Source organism: Felis catus, chromosome A2 (assembly GCF_018350175.1).
Source record: "Felis catus isolate Fca126 chromosome A2, F.catus_Fca126_mat1.0, whole genome shotgun sequence".
Taxonomy (NCBI): domain Eukaryota; kingdom Metazoa; phylum Chordata; class Mammalia; order Carnivora; family Felidae; genus Felis; species Felis catus.
Window position 1 is genome coordinate 120484290 of NC_058369.1, and position 26185 is coordinate 120510474.

The following is a 26185-nucleotide window of genomic DNA, read 5'->3' on the forward strand; positions in this document are numbered from 1 at the left end:
AGAAGTCAGTTATTTCAAAAGATAGATTAAAATAATAATAAGTACGGGTGTAATCAGCAGGGATCATGAATACATACTCCTGGAGTTCCTGATTTTTGTCCTGTGATATACACTCTAAATGAAAAACCGAAACTGGTTAAAAATTTTTAATCTGGGAGGAAAGAAGAAACACTTAAAAGAATGAAGGCACGCTCCTTTTCCATCCACTTTCCCTCTGTCCATGTCTCTCCACTCTTCCATCCAAAATCACCAAGCACTGTTGCAAATGGAACTGGAGGGTATTATGCTAAGTGAAAGAAGTTGGTCAGAGAAAGACAGATATCATATGTTTTCACCCATAAGTGGAACTTAAGAAACTGAACAGAGCCCTATGGGTGAAGGGAAAGGGAAAAATAGTTTCAAACAGAGAGGGAGGCAAACCCAGAAGAGACTCTTAAATACAGACAACAAACTGAGGGTTGATGAGGGGGTGGGGTCAGGGGAAGGGGGAAAGTGGATGATGGACATTGAGGAGGGCGCTTGGTGGGATGAGCACTGGGTGTTGTATATAAGCGATGAATCTACTCCTGAAACCACAAGTCCACTGTATACACTGTATGTTAGCTAGCTTGATGTAAATTATATTAAAAAAATAATAAAAAAAATGTCTTAGACCTTCAAAAGCAAAACAAAACAAAATCACCAAGTAGAGGAATGTTGTGTACCCAGACTGAGTTTAAGATTTTGAAAGAAACAACCAAAGCAGTTAGATTATTTACTCTTGTTGGATTCTGATTTAAAGACTTGTTTTGTCCTGAGGAGAAATAGTTGGGGTTGGTCACGGAAGAGGATAATATTTATTTCGTTCTTTGTTTACATTGGATTTTAGTACGTATTCCTCCTACTTCTAGAAAGAATTTTGCACTACTAAATAATACAAATAAATGCAGTGAATTAAAAAAAAATAGACCTCCTCTAAATAGCAAATTTTACCCAACTCTAAGAAGTTTAGTGTTTAACTACGGACAGTTGTCCTCTTTGGCGAAACATACAGTATTTGGTGTCCCACCAAGGAAGCTTAATAATGATATACTTCCCGTAGTGAATGGATTTTGGAAGGAAATCAAAGGATACTTTGGAGCAGAAGAAAAGAAAAAAAAAAAAAAGAGGAAAAAGTAGCAGGCACTGAAATGGTACCAAGAATAACAATCGATCTCCTACTTTAAAAAGATTCCCACTTGATGGGTTTGGTCCCATCAGTTAGTCAGACCAGAGCTAAGTGGTGAGCTCACTTAATGTGGACACACTGGAGAAAACGTCTCAATTCCTACCCAGAGCTGCAACAGCTGCTTTGAAGAAGCACTCTATAAATGCAGACGGCCCTTCCCCTGGTCAGCTGGGCTTCACGCATGTGAAGACAGCAGCCCCAAACACGCTCCTCAAACATGACACCATTCTGAAAGTCAGGCTGGATGTTGGGTGGAATGTGTCCCGGAAATGGGAGAACAACTCCCAGTGCTTGAACTGCCATCACTGTTTCCACTTGGCTTAGCGGTTGACACGTTTGGTTAACCATTTTGTTAGCCTCTGGTTAACCACGTATGGTTTGAAAAGCTTACAGAAGTGGGGAAGTGTCTATCTATGATTTTCTCCACGTAAAAAACAACCCTACAAGATGTGATTCCTGCCTTATCTGCCACGTTAAATCCAGACTGTCTCTTGCTAGCGTGTGCGAAAAGAAGAAACCACTTGATAATACCCTTTGGTGATAAATTTATCTGGAAATGAGGGTGGAATGGACAATTCTCTAAAAAAGGGAACTGAGCTTGTTTTGAGTTTGGGACAGTTTGCCTTAATCTCGTATCCACTTCTCTTTTAGAATTATCCTGCCTTATCATTGTAAATTAATAAATACAAATATTAGAGCACTTGGGTGGAGTGTGTTTTCCACTTCCAACTAGAGCTGACTTCCTTTCTCTCTTTTTACTCTTCTCTAGGTCTGCTTCCCTTCCCTCTATGCTTTTGCTTCTTTCCTTCCTTTCTGACTTCTCCGCCAAGCTCTTTATTATCCATAAGATTTCTTCTAATCAGACGAGCTGTCAGGTTGCACCACAAAGAACATCAGGTTCAAATCCCTTCTCTGTTTACAAACAAACAAAAACAAAAACACCAATTCAAAGGGATACATGCACCCCGATGGTTATAGCAGCATTATTGACAACAGCCAAATTATGGAAGCAGACCAAGTATCCATCTAATGATGAATGGGTAGAGAAGATACACAATGGAATATTATTCAGCCATAAAAAAGAATGAAATATTGCCATTTGCAATGACATGGATGGAGCTGCAGTATAATGCTAAGTGAAATAAGTCAGTCAGAGAAAGACAAATACCATATGATTTCACTCATGTGGAATTTGAGAAACAAAACGAGCAAAGAGAAAATGAGAGAGAGACTGGAGACAAGCCAAGAAACAGACTCTTAAGTATTTAGAACAAACTGATGGTTTACCAGAGGGGAGGTGGGTGAGGGATGTCTGAAATAGGTGATGGGGATTAAGGAGTGCCCTTGTCCTGATGAGCACCCAGTGATGCATAAATTGTTGAATCACTGTATTGTACACTTGAAACTATCAATATATGTTAACTATACTGGAATTAAGAAGAGCTTCTAGCATCTACAAAAATGAAAACAAAGGAAAATAAAATGATCTCAAAAACAAAACAAAACAGGGGCACCTTGGTGGCTCAGTCGGTTAAGCGTCCAACTTCAGCTCAGGCCATCATCTCACAGTTTATGAGTTCGAGCCCCACATCGGGCTCTGTGCTGACAGCTCGGAGCCTGGAGCCTGCTTTGGATCCTGTGTCTCCCTCTCTCTCTGTCTCTGCCCCTTCCCTGCTCACACTCTGTCTCTCTCTCTCAAAAATAAATAGACATTAAAAAAATATTTAAAAAAATAAAACCAAAATCCTTTCTCTGCACTAGCTTCCAAGCAGATGACTTAACATTTCTTCACAAGAATTTCCTACATCTCCAGAACATGGGGAGTGATCTTTGTTACCTACTGCAGAGGATTACTATCTGCAAAGTGTTTCGCTCTCTCTAGAAGGAAGGTACTGATTTAGGGCAAGCTACTATATTATTGTTAGTTCCTGGTGAGCAGTTGCTGAAGAGAAATTTGGAGACAGAAATGAAGTTGTTTGAGCTGGAAAGAAGACAGATCACGAAAATGATATTTTAAGCTTGTTGGGATCAATTCTTAGGTCATTTGCAATTAATAAATCAACGAGAACACTTTCTGTTTGGCATTTTTAGAATGGTACTCAGTTGTGACAATATGATTTAAAGAGATGGTTCCACATTCTCCCCTCTCCAACCCCCCCCCCCCATTACTTGTGTTTAGACAGAAAAATAGTGGATATAGATCTCTGGTTCGTTGAATTGTATACCACAGAGACAAGAGAAACAAAGCCATAAAAAGGTAGCTTAGCAAGGGCCTATAATTCCACTCTCAAAAAAATGCCCAATAGTTCACGGATCCTGTTGATCAGACCTCCTGAAACAAAAAAAAAGAAAAACTTCAGAGAAAACTCTAAACCTAGAGAAGAGCACAGAATACTTGATATTTGTCCATACCTGGTTACGAAGGGAATTTAAAAAACGCGTGTGAGAACCAACATGATTTGGATGCACCTCAGCTCAGAAGGAAGTTGTTTGTTATTCACTTTTGGGTTGTAAGTGTTCTCTCCACACCATCATCTTCTCAGGCCAAATTCACAAACTCTCCCTAGGCTTAACTTTCTATACATACACAAGTGGCCACATTCTCCGTGAATTATAAATGGCTCCTCTTGGAAATGCCTTAAATGTAGACACACGGGGGTTAGAGAGGAAAGTTGATGTTTTGTTGTGGCTTCCCGAAGCCCAACTTTATTCTCTCTGGTGTGGTTTACCTAAAGTACCAAAGGTTGTGCTGTGAGAGCTTTTGTTAGTGAGGATGCATCTTCGTTCTGAGTCTCTTACAGGTTTCTCCTGGTCCTCCCCTCTCCGCTCAGTGAGACCAGGAAGCTCCTAAGTGGCATCAAGGATTCTCGATGTGCTCAGAGCCTGGGGGCTGTTTATAGATGCGCTGTTGTGTTGTCCAAGGGCCACTGAGCTGAGCACCCTATAATCCAGATCATTCAGAGACAGACCTGGAACTCTTCTTGGTATAGTAGAACCATCACAACTGGTTGATTCAGTTGTTGGTCCAGTGACTCTAGACCACTAACACTTGCAAAGTCCCCAGTGGAGGCTAAGCAGCACTTTGGGAATCAGAGTTTATTGCAATCTCTCTCTCCCTCTCTCTCTCTCTCCCCCCCCCCAACCCCTCCCTCTTCCCCTCTTCCCATGTCAGTGTTAACACACTTTAGGGAACTCAGGCAGGGATCAGATCTAGAGGCAATGCAGACATGAAGGACTAGAATGTACCATTACCACTTTACCAAGGAGAAAGGCAGAATTGAACACACGTAGAACATGCTAGACAGACTTGGGAATAGATACCAAGGGACAGGACACCTTATATTTCATACAATCTGCTACCCGTTATTAGAGAGAAATACCTAGAGACTTCTTCTTACTCTGATAAGTTTGTGGTCCCCTTGGCCAGACACCTTACGTCTCCGACAGACAGTAGCACACATCTTGCCATCTTCCAACAACTGCAATGAAGCTGGAGGACGACACTGTAGAACAGCTCTCTTGGACAAGTCTCCTCAGGACCAGGCAGAGATGTGTCCAAGAAGGCCCGTCTAATCCCCGGGGGGCCTTGTAGTCAGACTTTCAGACTCAGGAGTTCAAGTATCTGCATTACTAAGAGATATCCTCTGCCAATAGAGCAAGGATGAGGGGGACAGTGCCCACTCCACCTAGCTGTCCTTGAAAGGGCATGGGGCACCATCTGCTGGGGAACCCGGTGACATGGTGGTTACTTGGCGGCTCTACCTGAGAGGCACATTGTCAAGACCTGGACGTCCTACCTCTGGCATCACGGTGACATTGTTCGCCATGATGGTCACCAAAGACTGCCGTACGTTATCAAGGGCACGAGTTATGTAGCTGAAATCGACCACTGTCCCTCTTGGTTGGGATGATAGGAAGTGTCACAGTGAGGAGAAATCCTTTCTAGCACTCTTCACTGCACTACGTTTTGCCAAATAATTAGGTCACCCCATTCAGGAAGCGTCCTGGGATGCACATGTGGAGTGAAGCCTGCTGTGGGAACTTGAACTCTGAATTCTCTGACTCCTGTGCAATTAAAACCCCAAACTTAATGTTGCATTAGCATGGATTTTCCATAGCGAGTTACAAATGCAAAGTTCTATGTTTCATATATATTTTTCTAACATATGTTACTGCCTATGTTTCTGATTAAAAGCTCGTCCAAAATAAAATAACAAAGGATTACTTTTTTCCAATAGAACTTTCTTCTTCCATAAAAGCTGGAAATAAGCCCTCACCTAAAATTACCCAGGCTTGCAGGTGCTGGGTTTTTGGGGGGTGAGGAGTGTTTGCTAGTGAGACAAAGGGCATTATTCTCCCTGCAACCACCACCAGAAGGTTTTCTTTCTGTAGAGAAAATTATAGGCCAGCGCTTCAAAGACATTCCATGGTTAGGCACCACTCCTGGAGACTGGCAGGCGGCAGGCAGGCAGGCAATCAACAAATATTTATTCTAAGCCCACTGTGGATTCAGCACCTTTAAAATTGCCAGGGAAACCAGCCAGGAGACTGTAAGATCTGCTAGAGCTAAGTCAGTACCCAAGGTCATCCCGTAGTGCTTAACGAGCTCGGTGACCCCAAAGTGGCAGGGACCCCTAGAACTATATAATAAGGCAGTCTCTCACTTCGGTACGGGGGTATCGATAGAATATGAAAATGAGACCCGAGAAAAGGCTCTTTAACTAAAGCTGATACTCGACAGGTGTCCGCACCCCCTCTCCTTTTAGCTCTCCCTTAACAGACACCCAGGCCCCGTTCACACACGACTACCACTGCCATCAGCACTGTCACCTCTGCCTAGAAGCTGAACCCAACTGGATTGATCAGATCATCAGATGTACGTTAAAACAAACACTTTTTCAAAATAGGGTGTTCATCACAGTGCTATTACAGAGCGGGGGAGAGGCACGTATGTCCGCCAGCTGAGAACTGGGATATTCCCCTGGAGAAGATGCAACACCTAGTAGGTGTGATGCCGAGATCTCTGAGAGAGGGGGCAGGAATACAGGGGACATGGACTTGTATGGCACACCTCACGGCCCGTGCGGAGGTGGACGAACGGGATTCTCACTCTCTTGCGTTCAGTCCTGAATCCAGTTTTATCGACGCAGCCGAGAGTCACATCAGTGGGTTCGATGTGTGCCTTGCATCATGGTGCTTTACAAATTCACATGAAATTCCTGCGACCTCCGCTATTCCACCGATTCCACCGCCTTGGGACAGTCGTGGGGTTTTGCGTGTTTTGTTTTGTTTTGTTTTCTTCTGTTTTTGTTAAGCAAGCGTAAGATGTTACCCGATCCCTGTTAAATTTCTCTCTTTAGACGCCTTGATGGCTTCTGTGTTTTCTCTGTAGTTTTTTTTTTTATCTGAATCATTTTATTAATGTGCCACACATAGCTTATGGCAGATCATGTAGAGAGATAAATAAAGTAACATAAATAAGAATTCTAATACTTTTTTTAAATTTTTAATTACTTAATTTTTGTATATACAATCTATTGTCAAATTGGTTTCCATACAACACGTAGTGCTCATCCCAACAGATGCCTTCCTTAATGCCCATCACCCACTTTCCCCTCTCCCCCACCCCCCTCATCAACCCTGGGGGCAAACTTCTCCGTAGTTTTGAGCCAGCTAGAAGATGACAAGAGTTCCAGGGGAAAGAGGGTACCAACGTCTTGCAGAGGAGTCAAAGTCCCTGAGACAGGGACTAAAAATCTGGCAGTGAAGGTAGCCATTCTAGGGCAAAATATCTTTTTGGCTTTTATTACTCATAATGCAGTGTTTTACTTCAGGTGGCATCAAATTGAAGATTAGTAATTCTCAGATGAAATCAAGAATTTCTGTTGACACCCTGTTGAGAGATTCTTATTTTGCTTTATTTTTAAAATAGTTTTTTTTTTTAATTTTTTTTTTCAACGTTTATTTATTTTTGGGACAGAGAGAGACAGAGCATGGACGGGGGAGGGGCAGAGAGAGAGGGAGACACAGAATCGGAAACAGGCTCCAGGCTCCGAGCCATCAGCCCAGAGCCCGACGCGGGGCTCGAACTCACGGACCGCGAGATCGTGACCTGGTTGAAGTCGGACGCTTAACCGACTGCGCCACCCAGGCGCCCCTAAAATAGTTTTAATTGACATACAGACCATGTGCAATCATGTAATCATGAGACCGCAAAATGCACATTTCGGTGGCATTTACTACATTCAAAATATTGTACGGAGTCATCACCCTTATCTAGTTCCTGAACATTCTCGTGACCCCCAAAGAAAACTCTGTACCTATTAAGCTGTCGCTTTTCATTCTCCCCTCCCCTCCTGCCTGGGCAACCACTAATCTGTTTTCTCTGTGAATTTACCTATTCTAGATATTTTGTTTCAAATGAATCACACAAGATAAGACTTTTTGTGTCTGGCTTCTTTTATTAAACAGAATGTTTGTGAGATCCCTCCATGCTGTAGCATGTCCTTCACTCCTTCATTCATTCCTTTTAACGGGTGATGAATATTCCATTGTGCTTTATTATCAATTTTAAAAATCAAAAGTAAAGCGGATATTTTAATGCTGAGAAAAAAGTGTTTTTTAATAGCACATTTTCTTATTTTTCATCAGAAACTGGTATAACCGCCCAGAAAACAACTCCACCCTGTTCCACTAATTATTCTGTGTATGCTTATGGTTTATATGACTTTCTTTCTTTAATTGTAGACATGCCTACAACTCACATCTCCAGTAGATTCCCACCTCTTAGCTGACTTGAACTCAGATCCTTTCTCTCTGATTCTGCCCTCGTGTGTTAGGCAGATTAAGGCACCAGAGCCGAAGGGGTTTACTTACCTAAGGACTGAAAGCCGTCTTATCGCAGAATTGAAGACTGGCTCCTGCTGTCAGAACGTCAGTTTGTTCTGAAATTCACTAAAATGTACATCCCCTTAAAACACTCACCATCCTGCTGAACTTATAAAAGGCAGCCCCAGGGGCGCCTGGGTGGCTCAGTCGGTTAAGCGTCCGACTTCGGCTCAGGTCACGATCTCGAGGTCCGTGAGTTGGAGCCCCGCGTCAGGCTCTGGGCTGATGGCTCAGAGCCTGGAGCCTGCTTCCGATTCTGTGGCTCCCTCTCTCTCTGCCCCTCCCCCGTTCATGCTCTGTCTCTCTCTGTCTCAAAAACAAATAAAAAACATTAAAATAAAATAAAATAAAATAAAAGGCAGCCACAGAGTCCAAGAGATGGCGGGGAGGTGGTAGGTATCTGAAATAAAATAATTCTCTAAGCGTGCACTAATTAATTTCATTTAACAAGAATTTTCGAAGGCTCGCTTTTGCAAAACTGTAATTAATACATGATTTGGATATTAATGGGAAAAAGGCTGGCAGGGAAATTGCTAAGGGGGTTGTTTGGCTTTTTAACCACCACAGTTTAACGTCTCATCTAGCACTTAGGTCTGCTTTACCTCATTTTAGAAGTTGTATCCACAAGTGGAAAATGGGAGACTGAAATCAAACACCAAATCTTTTCCTCGCTTTTATTAAAACTGCTGGAGTTCTGCTTTTCTCATTCTTGTGAAATTCCCTTGCATCGTTTTCCCGTGTACTAGAGTAATGATTTATAATACTTTTTCTTTGTGTTTTTTACTAATTACATGGTCTCTAATATTTTCAGAGTTAATGCTTTTCAATGACAACATGACAGAGAGTATGAATATTCCTTCCTGCTAGACTTTATAGCATCTTGCCCTTCGCAGGTAATCTCTCCTTCCAACCTGGGAGCCTTATTTGAATTGTACTCACCAAACCACACCAAAAGCAGAAATACTTAAATTATGAAACCATCAGAGCTGAGTTACATTGTGAAAGTTTTGAAAGAAGCATATTTTATTCCAAGCGATTAAGCCAGGCATAATTTTAGCTTATTATCTTAACGGAGATCCTGAAATAAATGTGCATTTTAAGATCCAGTAAGCGATTAGAGTTATACAGTCATTTTCAGTGGACATCTTGAAGCCCAGATGTGAATCTGGACATCAAAACTATTTCTATCTTGGCAAAATAAAGCTCAAAGTTTATGTTACTGACCCACGGCACTATGTGACAGGTCTCTTTCTGCCCATCCCTATCCCTTCTCAAGTTTGGGAAGCATTTTGGAATCCAAACTGGCCACATGTAGTCATAAAATTCAGTGGAGGCATAGCGGGTTTTGTTTGTTTGATTTTTTGGTGTTTTTGTTTGTTTGTTTGTTTTTTACTAATTCAGAGACCTAAAATCAGAAATCCTTGATACTTAGAGTAAGTCAGTAGTCATTGATATTTCAAGTACACCTCCGGCTAAGGTTTCCAGTCTCACATCGGTGACCATTTGGACCTTTCAGAAGCCTGTATTGACCCATCTCATCTGATCAGTGATGTTTGGGGAAGAGAAAAAAAAGAAGAAATTACGTACATTTCAAGCCATACCTTGGGGGAGGCCCCTGATGGCAATTATCCTGTATTGGAAAGGAAATACGAACAGGGATTTTGCCCTGTTTTTATGTAGACAGCCTCTTACTTGTGGTCAACTCAGCAACACTACATTTTGATGTTATCACATTCTTTTCTGGAACAAAACCCAACAGCCGTTTTTAATGAAAACCTTTCTCCAAAGAATGCTCCAACCTTCCCCCCACCCCCACCCAGCTGAATTTCAAATAATGTTTAATTCGGCTTGGCTTTCAGAGTCTGTAAAACATAAGCAATCAGCTGCGCCCTAGATGGAGAAGAAATGTTTTTACGGTTCCACAAATGTTTCTAATTGGCAAGAGTGAGTTGTTAATGGGAGATAAATTGCCTGCGGTGGGTGTGGGTGGGTGTGTCACGTGCGTGTGTGCTCACGCAGGCCCACAGGCAGGCACCCATGTGGCGGTAGTGACGTGCGCGCCTACCTGGGCTTCACAAGGTGCCGCGCTGTGCAACCGCCCGAAGCTGGCCCTGGAAAAGGGGGCGTGGCTGAGCCCTGGTGGCCGAGCGCAGGACGGGACCAGGTAGATGGCTCGTTACTTACCAGGACTCAGATCCCGGGCAGCAGGCCCACCACTCTCCCATCGGGAACAGTGAGCAAGGATCTTGTAAAATACACAGACCGAAGGAAAATGACCCTTATTGACTGAAACCAGCTGTGTCCGGCTTCTCCTTGTCTCTCCCGATTTGCTCTCTCAAATAAATGGATGTGGTGGAGGATGATAATACAGAGTAAACAGAATCCTTTTTTTTCTTTCTTTCTTGCAGTCACACCTCAGTAAGAGCCCTGGTTTTTACAGGGGGGAAATATATGTTTATTTGCTCCTCAATTTTCCTCTCTCTCCCTTGCCTTTTCTTGGCATCGGGTGGAATGTTATTTAAAGCAAGACACAGTTCGGCTTCAAAAAGAAAAATCATTCTGGGAAATACAGCTTGGACTCATTTAATGGTGATTTATCATCCCGAAAAGAGTGGGGTACAAATATCTATATTTGGTATATTTTAATGGTTTACAGTGTAGTGATTCGTGTTGGTACCAGGACGCGGGGAAGCAGTCGGCTCTAAAACTTCGAGAAGTGCCCCAATAATTATTTCTCGGCACTGCTTTCCTTCAAAAATGACACAGGCTGGTGCTTGGAGGGTGGTCTCAACCCCAAGGCCTGTGGGTCTCTAAGGGGTGCTCTCACGTCTCCATTTCCTTGCTGAATTGTGTGTGTTTTTCTCTCCAGAGCTTTGAAAAGGTTTTGTTGTTTGCGTTTCCTTCAGGTAGGGGGCAAACAATGATGTGCCTAAGACGGTGCCTGGCACACAGTAGAAGCTCCATGAATATTTGTTGAGGAAAGACTCGTTAAATGGAATATTGTAAGCCTCACTAGTGTTGTTGTCTTGGCGTGAAACATGCAAGAATAGACTTGAGGCCATCGAGTCATTTCCCTTAACAGGACAAGCTAATTATTTGAGAGGTGAAGATCTGGCGGATAGTATTTATTTGTCAGGCTCCATTTGCTCCTGATGAAAGGTGGAAAAGCTGTGTGTAGCACTGAAGGGATAACATAGTGAACCACTGCTAAACAGCTGTTCAGTTTTCCATCCTACTTTTCCAGGGAAAATGTATCCAGAGAGGGTTAATGCACCCTCCTTTTGCGAAAATTTTGCGAGGAGAAGCCAGGAGCTGAGAACGGGAAAGAGCATTTCAGGCAAAAAGACTATCAAATGCAAAGGCCTTTGTGGCCTGTGTCGGAAGCGCAAGGGCTGACGGGAAGGCATGGCCACACTCTTCGGTGCCTGTGCATACCCCGTATCGTCCTCTGAACATTAGAAAGACAAAAGGGTCATAACCTTTAGCGCTAGGAAGTGGGGCAGGAAAGAAGGACACACGTACTTTTTCAGATCTGTGTGTCTGGGGCACAGGGCAGGGAGGAGACGAGTATCCCTTTTTCACAAAGGTAGCAGGGGAGATGATCGTGCTAATTCCATGATCCTTTGCTGCACTGGAGCTTCCTAGAAATTCTTACCATTCGCCCTTCCATCTGCCAAGCTTCAGGAAGAGTATATCCCAGACCTGCAGTTGTGTGCTGAGACCATGCAGCAATGGCACCTTGCCTTGTCGTTTGATTGTTGGCCTGTCTCTTCTTTCTGCCTTTCTTTTGTTGATAAGGAGGTGGCATAACACAGTTTATAACGAGGTCTTTGGCAAGTGTGCATGGTATGCCTTCCAGCACCTTCTTTCTCGGTTTAGAAAACAGGCTCTGGGGTAAGCACACCTGTACACCTCTGCGGCGGTGGCTTGAGCTTGGGCAGGTGGCTTGGCCTCTCTTTTAGCCTTGCAGGACTGTTCTGAGGATGAGGTGAGTTAATGCTTGTAAAACATAGAATGGGGAGTGCCATGAAATGAGTGCTCAATTAATGCCTGCCATTGTTATTAGCCATTTGTCATGATAGAGAAAGGTGTCGAAGATACACTGTTAAAGAGAACAAAGGCAAGTTACTTGGGACTGGAGCTTAGAGGGGAAAGGGTAGGCAGGTGTCTTTTAGTTTTTCACCTCATATTCTTATAGTAGTTGATTTTTTTTTTACTACATAGCTGTATGTTGTTGTGATAATGAAACTGCAAAGAATAGTTGAGAAGGTCTATCAAGACCGCCCAACATGTCAATTTCTAAACGTACAAAAGAAAACAAAACACTGTGATTTCAGTATAATCTTCTTCATAATCTTCTTCACCCTTAAGTTCGGAGATGTCATTTAGAAACATTTCTTGGGATAAAGAAACATGTATCTGAAGTCCAGGAATTCATTTTAGTTTTTACTTCGTATGTTAATGTTACACTGTGATGACATTATTCTACTTATTCCTCTATCTCCCTATATGCACATAGAGAGATGTCTGGAATGCCATTCACCCACCAAATGCAAAGAACGCATTTGGGTCATTGGTTGCGGACTTCATTGTACTTGCAGGCATTGCTTAAATGTTTTATAATCAGCATTGTTATAAAAATAATGAAATCATTTCTAAAAATTAGAGACGAGGAGTATTAGTTCGCTTTTCCGTTTAGTAATAATAAACACAATACCCTGCGTCTAATCTTTCCCAGGGATCCAGGAAGTTTAACTTCTGCAGGATTAATATGATGGAGGTCAGTAGCTGGTACTCAGGAAAGAGGAAGCAGGTAGGCTTAGTGGTTACTGAGACTGGATGCAGGAAATGTTTTCAGTGATTATCTGATAATACGATCTAGTCCGTCACATACTCCCCTCCCTTTTATTTTTCTTTTACAAGTGGGGGGCTCTTTGTGTTTGTTTACCTAAAGATTTTGATGAATTCAGTTGGCATTTATCAACAACGGACTCTAACCAGTTGAGAAATGCTAATATTAAACAGGGCTGGAACATGGTTGCTTTGACCCTCATTCAAATCTAACTCTTCCTTTTCACAGTGACTGCGCACCACCATCATTAATCAGATAAAATCACAAATCAGGGGAGAACTTGAGTCCTGTAGCAAATACTTCGTGAAGCCAGTGTGAGCTTGTCAACCAGACTATCATCCCTGCAGAAGATACATTTACAAGGAATAACTATATTAAACAGTGCTTAGCACATTGTGCCCCTCAGGATATGATGATAATTGCCTGTGTACAAGAAAAGGCAATTTTGAAGAAACTGTGACTAAGCTGATTACCAACTAACCGATTCTTTAAATCAGGGCCAGCAAACCATGGCCCGTGGGCCAAATCTGGCCCAGTGCCTCATTTTGCACAGCACATGAGCTAAAAAATGGTTTTTACATTTTGAAATGATGAAAAGTCAAAAGTTGAAGAGCATGTGAAAATTACACGGAATTCAACTTCCTCGCCCTAAATAAGTTGTATTAGAACACAGCGTGCTCACTCCTCTATACACCATCTGTTGCAGCTTTGGGGGCAAAATTGAGTAGCTGCAACCGAGACTGTAAAGCATGTGGTGGTGAAAGTATTTACTGTCCGATTCTTTATAGAAGCATTTTGCTGATCCCTGCTTTTAGATTCAGGTAGACGTTATTTGTGTACATGACTGTTTGCTTGTGAATGGACGATGCTTTGGGGTTAGAAATACGACTGTTGATGTGGCCACCAAAGAAGCTATAGAATGCAATACTCCAAGTGTTTCCACTTTCCTCCCGTCTTTCCCAAAGACCGGAAGAAAGTTATTGTGTGAGAAAAATTAGGTGATCGGGAGGGACTATGAGAAATATCGTGGTAACAAATGGAGAAGACCTGCATATTGCCGTCAAAAGTTATAGATCATGAATTTCATTTGGAGCCCTAAAAGGGCTCCATACCATTCCCGTCTTCTGAAATTTGAAATCGTTTCCTCTTTGTATTTGAGAAATATTTTGAGAGGAAGAAATCTCTTATTCTTGTGACCCTTACAAAACACAGCGCCCTGTCAGATGAGCCCTTGGTTCGGTGGCATTGTTGTATTGATTGGTTTTATTTGGTTTACTCTTCCATTCAGCTACCGATAGGATACGATGAATAATCGATAGCGGGAAATCAGTAGGAAATGCCTCTGGGTAGACTGTCTAACTCTTGACAGGGTGTCCTGCTCATTTGCTGTGACAGTTGAATTAACGTGTACAGCTGACATTGGCCCTCCTACCTACTACGATATATATGAAAATTTGAAATTCACATAAGCCATACTGCCAACCAATAAAAAATTGTTAACAGTAGTACCGTGACGTATCATAGAATTGAAAATATGAGTCATCGTTTCAAAATTCCTATTCTGTCCATGACTGACCTCAGTTGTCCCCTCTTGTTTTGTTCTGTTTCAGAGGTTGAAGGCCGCGTTGACTCACCACCCCGCTGCCATGTCAAATGGGAATATGAACACCATGGGACACATGATGGAAATGATGGGCTCCCGGCAGGACCAGACGCCACACCATCACATGCACTCGCACCCACATCAGCACCAGACGCTGCCAGCCCATCACCCCTACCCGCACCAGCACCAGCACCCAGCCCACCATCCTCACCCTCAACCCCATCACCAGCAGAACCACCCACATCATCACTCCCACCTTCACGCACACCCTGCACATCACCAGACCTCGCCACACCCACCCCTGCACTCCGGCAACCAAGCACAGGTAGACCCTTTTCATGATCTCTTTCCCCCTTGTTGTTATCAGTGCAAGCTCTAACTCGGGGGCTCATTGGCAGCAACCTTGTGTGACGAGCTTGGTTGCTCTTTTTGACACTCTGGGGAGCTCTGTTCGTTTCCTGGGAGGTAATGATAACCTGCAAGACCTTCCCAGACCATAGTTTCTAGAAATAATATGGTAAATATCAGGCCCAGTCCCCGGGGGCAAATGTGAACCTCATGTCCCGAAGTTAACTCTCAAAAAGGCGATACTGATGGGACGACTAGGAAGAATTCCAGCGTGTAAAGAAAGATTTGAATAGAGAATGAGAAAAATAAGTTAATTCCGGCCATGGTTTTGGCTGCAGTGCTTTAGAACATGGGCACTCAATTTTGTCACGTGTCAAATGGAAGTTAAATACCACGGACAGTCTTCCGAATAGCACCAAGTGTTAAAAATCTAAAGAGTAACAATTCCAGACAAAGAAGCTGGGTAATGGATGTTAGGGCATAAGGTGCTGTGTAAATGATGAAGAGAGGTGACTCATCCCACCTAATGTGAAATGCGTTGGAGGGAGTAGTCAGAGAGCCAAGCTCAGTAGATGATTGGTTCTAGAGAAAGGCCAAATCCCAGGGGTGGAGAGTCACCAGAAGTGGCTCGAAAGAAAGCCAGCTTTTAGACTCAACTGAAAGAGGGTTGGGGGACCAGGCAGACATTATGTCACCCAGCCCAAGAAGAGAGGCGGGTCCGTGTACCCGGGTAAGTTTTGGTAAGTGGACAAAGGGCATGTCTAGGAGAATGGCTAGCCTTAGACACTTTGGATCTTCAAGCAGGATGACCTTTGTCAGTCCCCTCCACCCATTCCACACTGCCGGGTTCTAACCAGCTGGGTCAGAGTGGTGTTGGGAACTTGGGTTCGCCAAATATAACACTTATTCACCGTCTCTTCCATCGTCTGCCTCTGGACCTCACACTAGGCAGTTTTTGAGCTCTTGAACTCCCTCCTCTTACACACACCAAACTTGGACAGCCATCTGCAAAATGGGTCATTCACAAGCAACTCTCTGATCTATTCAATAGATGAGCTTATTCATTAGGTAAGCTTACATTTGCAAACGTAGTTAGAGGAATTCTATATAGCAAGTAAGAGTGCTGGCTTTGGAGTGAGAAATCTGTCATTCTTTCCTCACCTTATATGCTGTGTGACTCTGGTCAGTCAGCTAAACTCCCTAAGCCTCCGTTGTCCCATCTGCAAAATGGGGTAATAATAGACGAAACTCGTAGACCCCTAGGAGTATTAAGAGAATGTCTGTAAAGCCCTCGGCACAGTTTTCAATACATGCTAGCCATGATTAACTCCAAACGGAAGTAATATGATAGACGTTTACAAGTGGTTTAGCAATAAAATGCTGTCCAAACCACCTTTTTAGTCAAATGCAGTAGTATGGCATGGAGACATTAGAAGGGAGAAGGAAAACTACAGGTTCAAAGATAGGCAAATAAATTCACATAAATGTGTACTTATATTTTATAGCATTAAATTTTGGTTGCCTTTGTCGGCGATTACTTCACAGACAAGTTTAACAGTTAATATTTAACAGACAATATTTAACAAGTTGAATATAAAAGCCATTCATTAGCTAATTACCAATTAGCCAATTGCCCTCCCTTTCAAGTCAGTAAGTGGCCAATTGTATATGCAATTAGTTAATTGCTATTATAATTAGCTGCACAAACAGTTGCTTTTTAATCCCATACTAAAGAGAAAGGGTACAGGTTGGTGGTGTTAAAATTTGAACAAGATCATTTAGACAGTACTCAAAATGCCACTCTTAAATTGTGTTCACTTGGCTGATTTACTGAGATCTTGTCATATTGCTCAATTGTATGATTATTAGAGCATTAGGAACAGAAGTATAGTAAGGTCCTCCTGACTCTGAGATTCTAATATGACTTGGGATAAATTTGTCTTTATGAAATAACAATACATCATTTTTTATGAAAAGTTTCAGAGCATCTACGCCAACAGAATTCTATTTAAAAAGAAAATAAGCAACAATAATTAGATGGGACGCAAATTCTGGGCTCAGGGTTGCATTTGCAATTTCTCTTGGCTCCTTAGGATTCTCTTGCATATAAAGATGTGATTTCAAGAGTCCTGGTGTCACGCCTCAGTCACCAGGAATTTCTCTTGTCCAAACTACACTTTAAACCTTGAACTTGGACTGAGCCTAAAACCACCACATGGCTCACCCTTTTGGGTAAAGGCACAGGAAGAGTGTCAGAGATAAAGGTTGGTTGAAGTTGGGGTAGGAGAATACAAGACCAGATGAGAGGTCTCGGCAGTGGAGATTCAAACCCAGTTTGGCCTACTTGAGAATCTTGTCCAGGGCTGACAATTAGACATCGGGAATTCATTTAAAAAAAAAAGAAACGGTGCAGGTCAAAATAGCCAAGTTAGTGAGTTCCTTCCTAATGCTTTGCTTTGAGGTGGTTAGCTGAGCTTAGCAGTCAGCATCTGAAATGACAAGGCTAAACCTTTGCCAATAACGAGGATTACATCTTCACCGGCCACTCTGGTGAGTAAGACCCTAGACGGTGAATTTTTGTTGTTCTTTCTCTGTGATTGGGAGGAAAGGGATCGCCGATAAGCACTTTTAGAAAATGTCTATGGGTTAGACAAAATTACTGAGATGCAGTCCAACTTCAACCGTGAGCTCGATTCTTTTACAGTGCGTCATGTAAGATTTGATAGAGTTTTAAGGCGAAAATATATCACTTTCAGTCAGCTGATGTCAACCGGTAGCCCTTATTAGCCCAATTACAGTCATTCAAGTTGGTTCCAATCGCAGAACTGGAATGTGGTAGAAAACATTGCTGCGCTTCCTTTTGAAAACTTTTTTTGCATGTTATTTCCGTAGGTTAAATGTCTCTTGTAAAACAACTTTATAGATATTATAGCCGTGAGCCTGAGTGACTGAGAATGAGAAGGGCGGTGGGGAGCGGCGGGGGGAGGAACACCCTTTATGGAGAACGAAGAAAGGGGGGAAGGAGTGGATTGCATTAGGGAAAGCATTAGGTGTCCAGACACATAAAGACTCCGTGGTGGAAATTTCACTCAGTGCTGTGTGTCTACCTCATGAAGGAAAATGAAGCTGTATGGGCAGTAGGTCTCCAAAACTTTAGATACTGCTGAGCCCCATGCAGATCTTAGGGGGAACCTATAAGTATAGTCAAAGTTTTTAATGAAGTGCTTTGCTACTTCCAGGGTTTTCTTACAATGTGAATCTATGGTGACTCTTAGCCTTCTGTCCCTCTTGTGCAGACGGGGTGTATTACGGGGCTCAGCACTGCTCTGGGCATCCACTGCATAAGCCCTGCTTCCAGTCACCTGGAAAAGCCTGTCTGAGGCAGAGCTCCAAGGAACAGGTGGACCCATCTGGAGTTTGCCAGTCCAGCGAGGCCTTGGCATTGAGAACTCTGAAATAGTGAAAATAGGATTTCATCTGCTTTCTGGGACTCACAGGGTTCTTTTGATAGGGAGTCGCAGCGGTGGTGACGTCCCAGCAGTGAGTTCCAGGAACATGGTTTTAACACCAGGAGAAAGAAGGGAGCTCACAACTTGCCCGGAAGGAGTTTTCTGCAGATGATAGAAGACTCATCAATATGGTGACAATAACCATGACCTCTCTGTTGTCACCTGTAGCCCTGCGTTGGCATTTTACTCTTTTAAAACACACCTTAAATAAGACATGCTTAACATCTGAAGGAGAGGAAAAAAAAAGTGTTTCCCCTGACATGATTCAGCCAAATGCCTGTCAGGGAAAAATCTATTGAACTCTCTCTCCCAAGTCGTTTCTACGTCTTGCCAAAATATCACAGCAGATAGTTCCGCAGTGCTTTTTCTTTCCACGAGCGTGATTTCACTGTTTACTTCGTTCTTAGAAAACAAGTTCAAGATGCTCGCTAAAGCAGTCGACTCTGTGCTTTGCATTTCAACACCAGCTTGGGTTTCTTCTCTCACCCAGCGTGTTCCTTCTCTTTCCCCATCGCCCCTCCCTCTCATGCCCAACAGGTTTCACCAGCGACACAACAGATGCAGCCGACCCAGACAATACAGCCGCCCCAGCCCACAGGGGGGCGCCGGCGAAGGGTGGTGGATGAGGATCCCGACGAGAGGCGGAGGAAATTTCTGGAACGGAACCGGGCCGCTGCCACCCGCTGCAGACAGAAGAGGAAGGTCTGGGTGATGTCACTGGAAAAGAAAGCAGAAGAACTCACCCAGACAAACATGCAGCTTCAGGTGCAGGCCACTGTCTCTTTCCTCAGGACTCAAAGGCCCTGTGTACAGTTGGCATTTCCTGCCCCAGCAGGCGCTTGTTGACCTAAGCAGTAATACCGCACATTAGCTCACAGAGCGACGGCAGGCTTCCTCCTCAAGCTTTATTAATTCTGGGACACTGGACAAAACAAAGTAACCGTTTAGTTGGGTTTTCTTTAATGATGGTTTTTAAAATTTTTTTTTTAATTTTTTTTTAACATTTATTTATTTTGGGGACAGAGAGAGACAGAGCATGAACGGGGGAGGGGCAGAGAGAGAGGGAGACACAGAATCGGAAGCAGGCTCCAAGCTCCGAGCCATCAGCCCAGAGCCCGACGCGGGGCTCAAACTCACGAACCGCGAGATCGTGACCTGAGCTGAAGTCGGACGCTTAACCAACTGAGCCACCCAGGCGCCCCTAAAATTTTTTTTAAAAAGTTTATTTCTTTTTTAGAGACATAGAGCACAAGCAGGGGAAGGGCAGAGAGAGGGGGGTGAGAGAGAGAGAGAGAGAGAGAGAGAGAATCCTAAACACTGTCAGTGCAGAACCTGATGCAGGGCTTGAACTCACAAACCGTGAGATCATGACCTGAGCTAAAATCAAGAGTCAGACATTTAACCGACTGAGCCACGCGGGTGCCCCAATAACCATTCGGTTTTAAATCAAGCTCTGAGGAGAGAGAACCTGCCCAACTGAGTTACAGAGCTAAGAGCACAGGCTTTGGTCAGACGGAAGTTCGCACTCTTGTTCATCAAGTAGCTGTGCTTAACCTCTCTGGCCCTCAGTGTCCTCCTCCATAAAATGGGAAGAATAACCTCATGGAGTCATTGGGAGTAATAAGTGAACTAATGTCTACCAAGCAGTTTTCCCAGTGCCTAGCACATAATAAATCTTCAACTATAAGGCAGTTCTCTATATTCACCAGTGAGGGGGTTGCTTTGACTTACACTAGATTATGTTTTTTTGTTTAATGGAGGAAAGGAATATTTATGGTTATTATTTTGCTCTATGGGAAAAGCCATGTTCCCATCTCATTTTCAAACTTGACATGTCTTGAGTCTTACAGGATTTTTGCTTTTCATGAGTGGCTCAACTGGGGACGGTTTCGAACAAGGCCATTTCTGGGAGAGAAGGGGAGGGAACTCTAGTGCCCAGGGCTTCTCCAGCAGACTTCATGCTGTACAGATGATGCGTTCAGGGTATCTGTTTCCGCACAAAAAAGGAATGCCCTCTCCACCAGCAGAAAGAGAGCGGCCTACTAGATTATGTGACAAGCAGTGCCGGGATAGCAGTGAGAGTTGTGGATTATAGCCCAGTGCTTCTAGGAGCCTAAAAAATGGCGGAAGAGTGGAGGGAAGGGGGAAAAGATTGCCTCAGATGGGGAGACTCTGTACCTTAATAGTTCATAGGTAACTTTCACCTTCCCCCACCTGGTTCTCTGTGCATCCTTAGAAACCAACAATAAGGCTGCCAAATCCCCAAAGCTTTTGCGTGTTCAAGCCATTAAACAGAAGTGACCTCGGAGCATCCAATGTATACATTGAAAATGTATAAAGAAAGTTTGGGTGATATGTGGACTGCATACGTATGTTCACCTTTTCCCCTAAATTTCTCATCCTTTTTTGTGATAGACATGGGAAAGAAAATAGGAAACATACACATCAGATGCAGGGGAAATAAAGTAATAATTCCTCCCAGTGGCTTAGAGCTGCATGTGCATGAGGTGGGGGGCTTGTGTCTTACCTTATTGCCCTCTCCCCCTGCTCTCTACCCCCTATTTCTAGTGTAGTGGCAGGCTAACATGGTGAGCTCCTGAGTGTCTGCTCGCAATATCCGCTTGTTGAATCAATGAGCGAGTTTCCCACCTCTGGAGTGTCCAAGAACTGGCAGCCTGACCACTTGGCAAGGATGTGATTGAAGGGAGTCAAGCCACAGTGGGATGGCTGGACTCAACACCTCACAAGTTACACCCGCTTGAAAGTCTGTAGTTCTAGAATCCAACAGCCACAGTGGTATGTGAGAAGCTTCTAGGTAGAAGATGGACAAGCACTTTTAACATTCATAGTAATCATGGGTTTGTTTTTAGGTGTATTGAAAAAAATGTAATTAGGACATCAAGCCTTCAATTTCACAGATACTCTTAGTAAGGATGAGGCTAAATTATTAAATAAGGAGTTAATTTGTACAAACATGTTGAGTAAATAAAAATTCTGGTGCATGCGGGCCTGGCAAATGTTCCAGCCAGTGGTTCTGCAATGACGGAGGTGTGGGAATCCCTGGAATTTGCTACCAGTTCTGAGGTTTGCAAGAGGACCATGAAAACGGGCATGATTCCTCAGTCTTGGCATTATTCGATTTGCGACTTGATAGTTCTTTGTTGTATTCTGTTCCTCGCAGGTATTTAGCAGTACCCTTGACCTCTACCCACTCAATATGAGTAGCATCCTCTGCCTCACCCCCAAGTTGTGACAACCAAAAAGTCTCCATACGTTGTCCGATATCCCCTGTTGGGGGCAAAATCACCCAGGGATTGAGAACCACTGCCTTAGATGAAGGAGCCATGAACAGCCAGCTGGCACATAACACTGCCAACAAATGTTTAAATCAGTTTTAACAAAAATGAGCCCTTGCAGAATTACTTGGGCATACTGACTGTGGTCCTGGAGCTTGAAAACGGAGAGAGAGAAGAGGGGAGAGACTAGCAGAGATCCTGGAAAAGTGAAGATGCTGGTTTTCCTTTGCGGTCAGATATGTTCATGACTTGGCATACGCCTGTATATTACTGCTTTTACAAAAGACATAAGGTAAATTTCCCCTTTACGAGACCCTACTCCATGAATCTGCACCATGTACAACCATACCTGGCAAAAGAAAAAAAAGATACTAGCATTCTAGCCCCTGAAAACCAGGGAAAAAAAGTTCTGTTTGGGCCAATCAACAGGCACCGATATTTCTGGTTGTTAACGCAGCGCCCAAGGAAGGGACAGTCTCTGAAAAAACTAGATTATCGGTGTTTTCCAACCACTGCTTAGCTTCCGAGGGACAGAAACCACAGCCATGCCGTGTTTTCTGTGACGCAGAGCACTCCACATCTTGCCTTGTGATGCTGGAGAGGCTATGCAGATTTGCTACCTTTGCATGACCCTTTCCGTCTTGTCTTGCTGGACCTTTGTCAAAAGAAAAAGGTGTCTCTCTTGAGGCTGGTCCAGTGAGCCAAATTTTAAGTAAACAGAAATGGAAGGTGCTAAGCAAACAAACTCCAGCCAAACGGAATATCCAAGGTCTCGGATGGCCCGCTGCCACTTTTGAGTTGTTTTCCAGCATAGAACCTTCTGGTTGGGCTGCAGAGTTTCAGATTGGAAAAAATCAGACCTAAGAAAACAAAACCAAACTCCCAGACTTCAATTTCCTTGTCTCACAACAAATTTGTACCCAAGAGGTCAACACAGGTATAAGATGTGAGGGAAGTATTCGAAACTGCCCTATCTGACATGTTATGTGGGGGAGAAACAGGAGGCGTCTTCCCAAAAGTCAGAATCAGCAAGTGGTAGGATGATGACCCAAGCAAGTCTTCCCTTGACCTAACCCACTGCTCTGGGGTCTTTCACTGTAGAAAATTCTGAAGCGAAAGGAACCCACTTTCTTTTCTCCGGCAGCGTGGCTTAGATCAGCTCTGAATTAATTCATCAACTACTGCCGTGGTGCTCAGTGGATTGTTTGTGTGCAGTAGATGATATGGAAATCATCTGGTCACCCACGGAAATAATTGCTTTTCTTTTTTAGTGCAAAGACACATGGTCTAAGTCGCTGCTGAAATTTTAGACACATGAGCCCAGGTTTGGGACTTGGCAAGAGAATAGGCCAGATGGGAACTGTTGCCTTACAAATTGAAAGTCCTTTGTTTTAGAGTGAAACAAACCTGGCCTCAGCCTTAATCTACCAAAAAAAAAAAAAAAAAAAAAAAAGTGGGGAGGGGCTCTACTGTAGGGCCCATTTTGATAATTATTTTCTTGGCACTGACTACTGCTTGCACCAAAAAGCATTCTGGGTTTATCATATTAACAAAGTGGTATCCCCAAAGCCCCAAACTGCAAATGTAGCTATTAGGGGCTTCTTGGGGTACCTGTTTAAAGGCTGTTATTATGGTATTGAATGTCTCTATAGGGGTTCTCTTTCATCCCCAGACAACCTTATGGGTTAAAGAACAGATAATCCAGCTGCCCCTAGCCTCTTCCAGTCCCTCTCTAAACGGCCAACTGCTTTAGAGTCGTCGCGAACCCAAACTCGCTTCGAAAAAATGAAGGGATGATTTCAGCAGGAGAGTTGATACTGATTATTCATACTTTGCTTTAGCAAAGTACTTTTATGTGAAGACCTAGAACGATTTTTATCACCCGCACAGGGGAGTAAAAAAAAAAAATTGGTGACTTGCCTCAATTCATAAAGCAAGGTAATTCAGAGTAAGAAACTGCCTCCGGAAGGCCTGGTTTTTATTTCCCTACTAGAGCTGCAGGCAACATTTTCTTTCGTGCGTTCTGGAACATTTGCTATCTGGTGGTTCTCTTCCAAAATGAATTCAAGGTGATTCTACTTATGTTCCATTGAAAAAGATTTTTGTTTAAAAATATAGTCTAGCATTTCCTCTATCAGTCTGTATGGAGACTCTACAATGATTATGCGTATGGACAGCACACGGTTCAAGCTGCTTTCTCTAGGGCAGTGATTGTCAACCTTTCTTAATCCAGAGGCTTCCTCTGGGATCTGATGAAGGCGCTGCAGACTCTGTCAACAATATGGACACATCCACGGACACGAAGTTTTGCACTAAAATGCAACTGTAGATATCGCTTTGGAATCTGCCCTAAGACTTGGAAGCCCAGGAGGTGCAAGAACTGTCTCCCTCAGGGAATATGAGACCTGAAATATAAGCGTATTTGAGAATACCAAATACTAACACTGATGCCAATACCAAAGTAATTAATGAATAAAAAAAAATCAAGATCAAGTCCTTCATTAGACTATTAGGTAATTAGCTTTCTCAACAGAAGGCAAAGCAGAAACATTCAAAGGCTAAACAACTGTTTTGCTGGAGGGAACTAGAGAACTAATTCAACCGTCTTGTTTTACAGTAGGTTGGTGTAGCGGTTTGGGAGGCCAAACCCTCTTATTCTGAAATCCCTGTTGAGAACTCTTTTTCCTGCTGGAAAGCTGTCCCGTGAATTTCTAGTGCCTCTGTGGCCATTAGACTTTGAATTTGCCCTTATAAGCACCGTAATTACGTGTTTCTGATCTAAACAAGAGGCTGGTTTTTCTTCTTTATGGAGAATATTCATTGGCGTTCATTTTCCAACCATAACCTATCTAAATAACATAATTGCTAACACATCACTTGAAGAAATATGTCATTATTCACCTATTATCTTTAAAGGATGATCAGTTATCATGGCAGTCTTCAGGTTCCTACATTTTTACCGACCCTCAACCTCCCAGGGTCTCAGTTTCTATACCTACGACATATTCGTTTACTAATGAAGTGCTTTGCTGTTCATAGACAAAGAGGGCCACTTAAGTTATCTATTTTGTACGGGGCTTTGGTTAGAGGCTAAGACACCACATACACTGTGCTGTTTTATTGTGGCCTCTCGTGGAAGCAAAAGGTTTACTGTGGAATGATTTGGGGTGTGCCAAGTATTGTAGGCAGTTAGCTCCTTGTGATTGTAGAAACCCAAAGAACGGAATTCAAAGTGCTTTTTTAAGGAAGGGGCAATGAACAATTTGTGCCTGGGAGATCGAACACTGCCTAGAAAAGGTGGGACTGAGAAGGACATAGCTGGGGAAGAAGCAGAGGCTAAGGTCAACCTCTCCAAGATGGCCACCAGGTGGGATTTATTTTTTTTCTTCTAGAAGTGTAAGAAAGCAAGAGAATCTTGTTTTATTTTTTTTATATATTTTTTTAACATTTACTTATTTTTGAGGGACAGAGCACGAGCAGGGTAGGCACAGAGCGAGAGAGGGACACAGAATCCGAAGCAGGCTTCCAGGCTCTGAGCGGCCAGCACAGAGCCCGAAGCGGCGCTCGAACTCACAAACCGCGAGATCATGACCTGAGCTGAAGTCAGACGCTTAAGCAGCTGAGCCACCCAGGCGCCCGTTGTTTTGTTTTAAATACTTTCCTTATTTGTTGTTTCCTAGATCACAGGAGAAAAGTGTGGCAGGATTTACTACCAATTGGAGCTTGACTCCATTTTCTACGAGCAATTGTCTGCATTAACTGCAGCTGAGAGTTTTCCTTAGGGTACACAAGTGTCTTAGCAGTTGTGATTCTAGAAAAGTGCTGTGTCTATAATCCAAATGTGAATAAGCTGACATTTCATTTTGAGACCAAATACACACACACACACATCTTAGTTTTCTTTTTCTCCTTTTTTCGTTTTGTTTTGTTTGGTTGGTTGGTTTCTAACCAGGGGTTGCCTTCTATTTAATGGTCTAAAAGTAACTTTCTCTTACACAGGCTATTTTAAGCAAAGGGAATCTGGGAAAAGCAAGGAAGGCTGTCTGAATTTAAATGGGCATAAAATAAGAGAGGAAAGAATTAGTACTTAAGGCTAAAATAAATTGTCCTCTAAATAAAGTTATCCATCCCACTGACAAGGGTCACTTTTGGCTTTGATCGGGCCCCTTTACCAACCACACTTCTTCAGAGGTGGAAGATGCAATTTTCACATTTAAGTGATGTATTCATCATTAATGCTAATTTCTCAGGCATTTTTATTTTGTAAAATTTGGAGAAGAAAGAGAAAAGCTTTTGTAGATGAGATTCTTACTATTTTGTTCCTTATGTTACTCAACATTTGGTTACTTATAATGTATTTTGCAAATGAATTTGGAAATGGGAGGTATTCTTTAAAACATGTTTCAAAAAAAATTTCTTTACATTAACTTCTAGAATCCCAAACTTACTTTTTTGGGTGGTAAATACATGCCCGGAAAGCCA

At 43.0% G+C, this 26185-nt stretch overlaps 1 protein-coding gene across 11 annotated transcripts in view; it reads left to right on the forward strand.

Moving 5' to 3' along the window:
• CREB5 (cAMP responsive element binding protein 5) overlaps positions 1 to 26185 on the forward strand; it is a 495995-nt gene that overhangs the window by 460793 nt on the left and 9017 nt on the right. For all 11 annotated transcript variants that reach the window (XM_045052533.1, XM_045052534.1, XM_006929280.5 and 8 more), the window contains 2 exons: positions 14558 to 14875; positions 18945 to 19172. In XM_045052533.1, coding sequence (XP_044908468.1) covers positions 14558 to 14875; positions 18945 to 19172 — 546 coding nt within the window. The remainder of the gene's footprint in view (positions 1 to 14557; positions 14876 to 18944; positions 19173 to 26185) is intronic.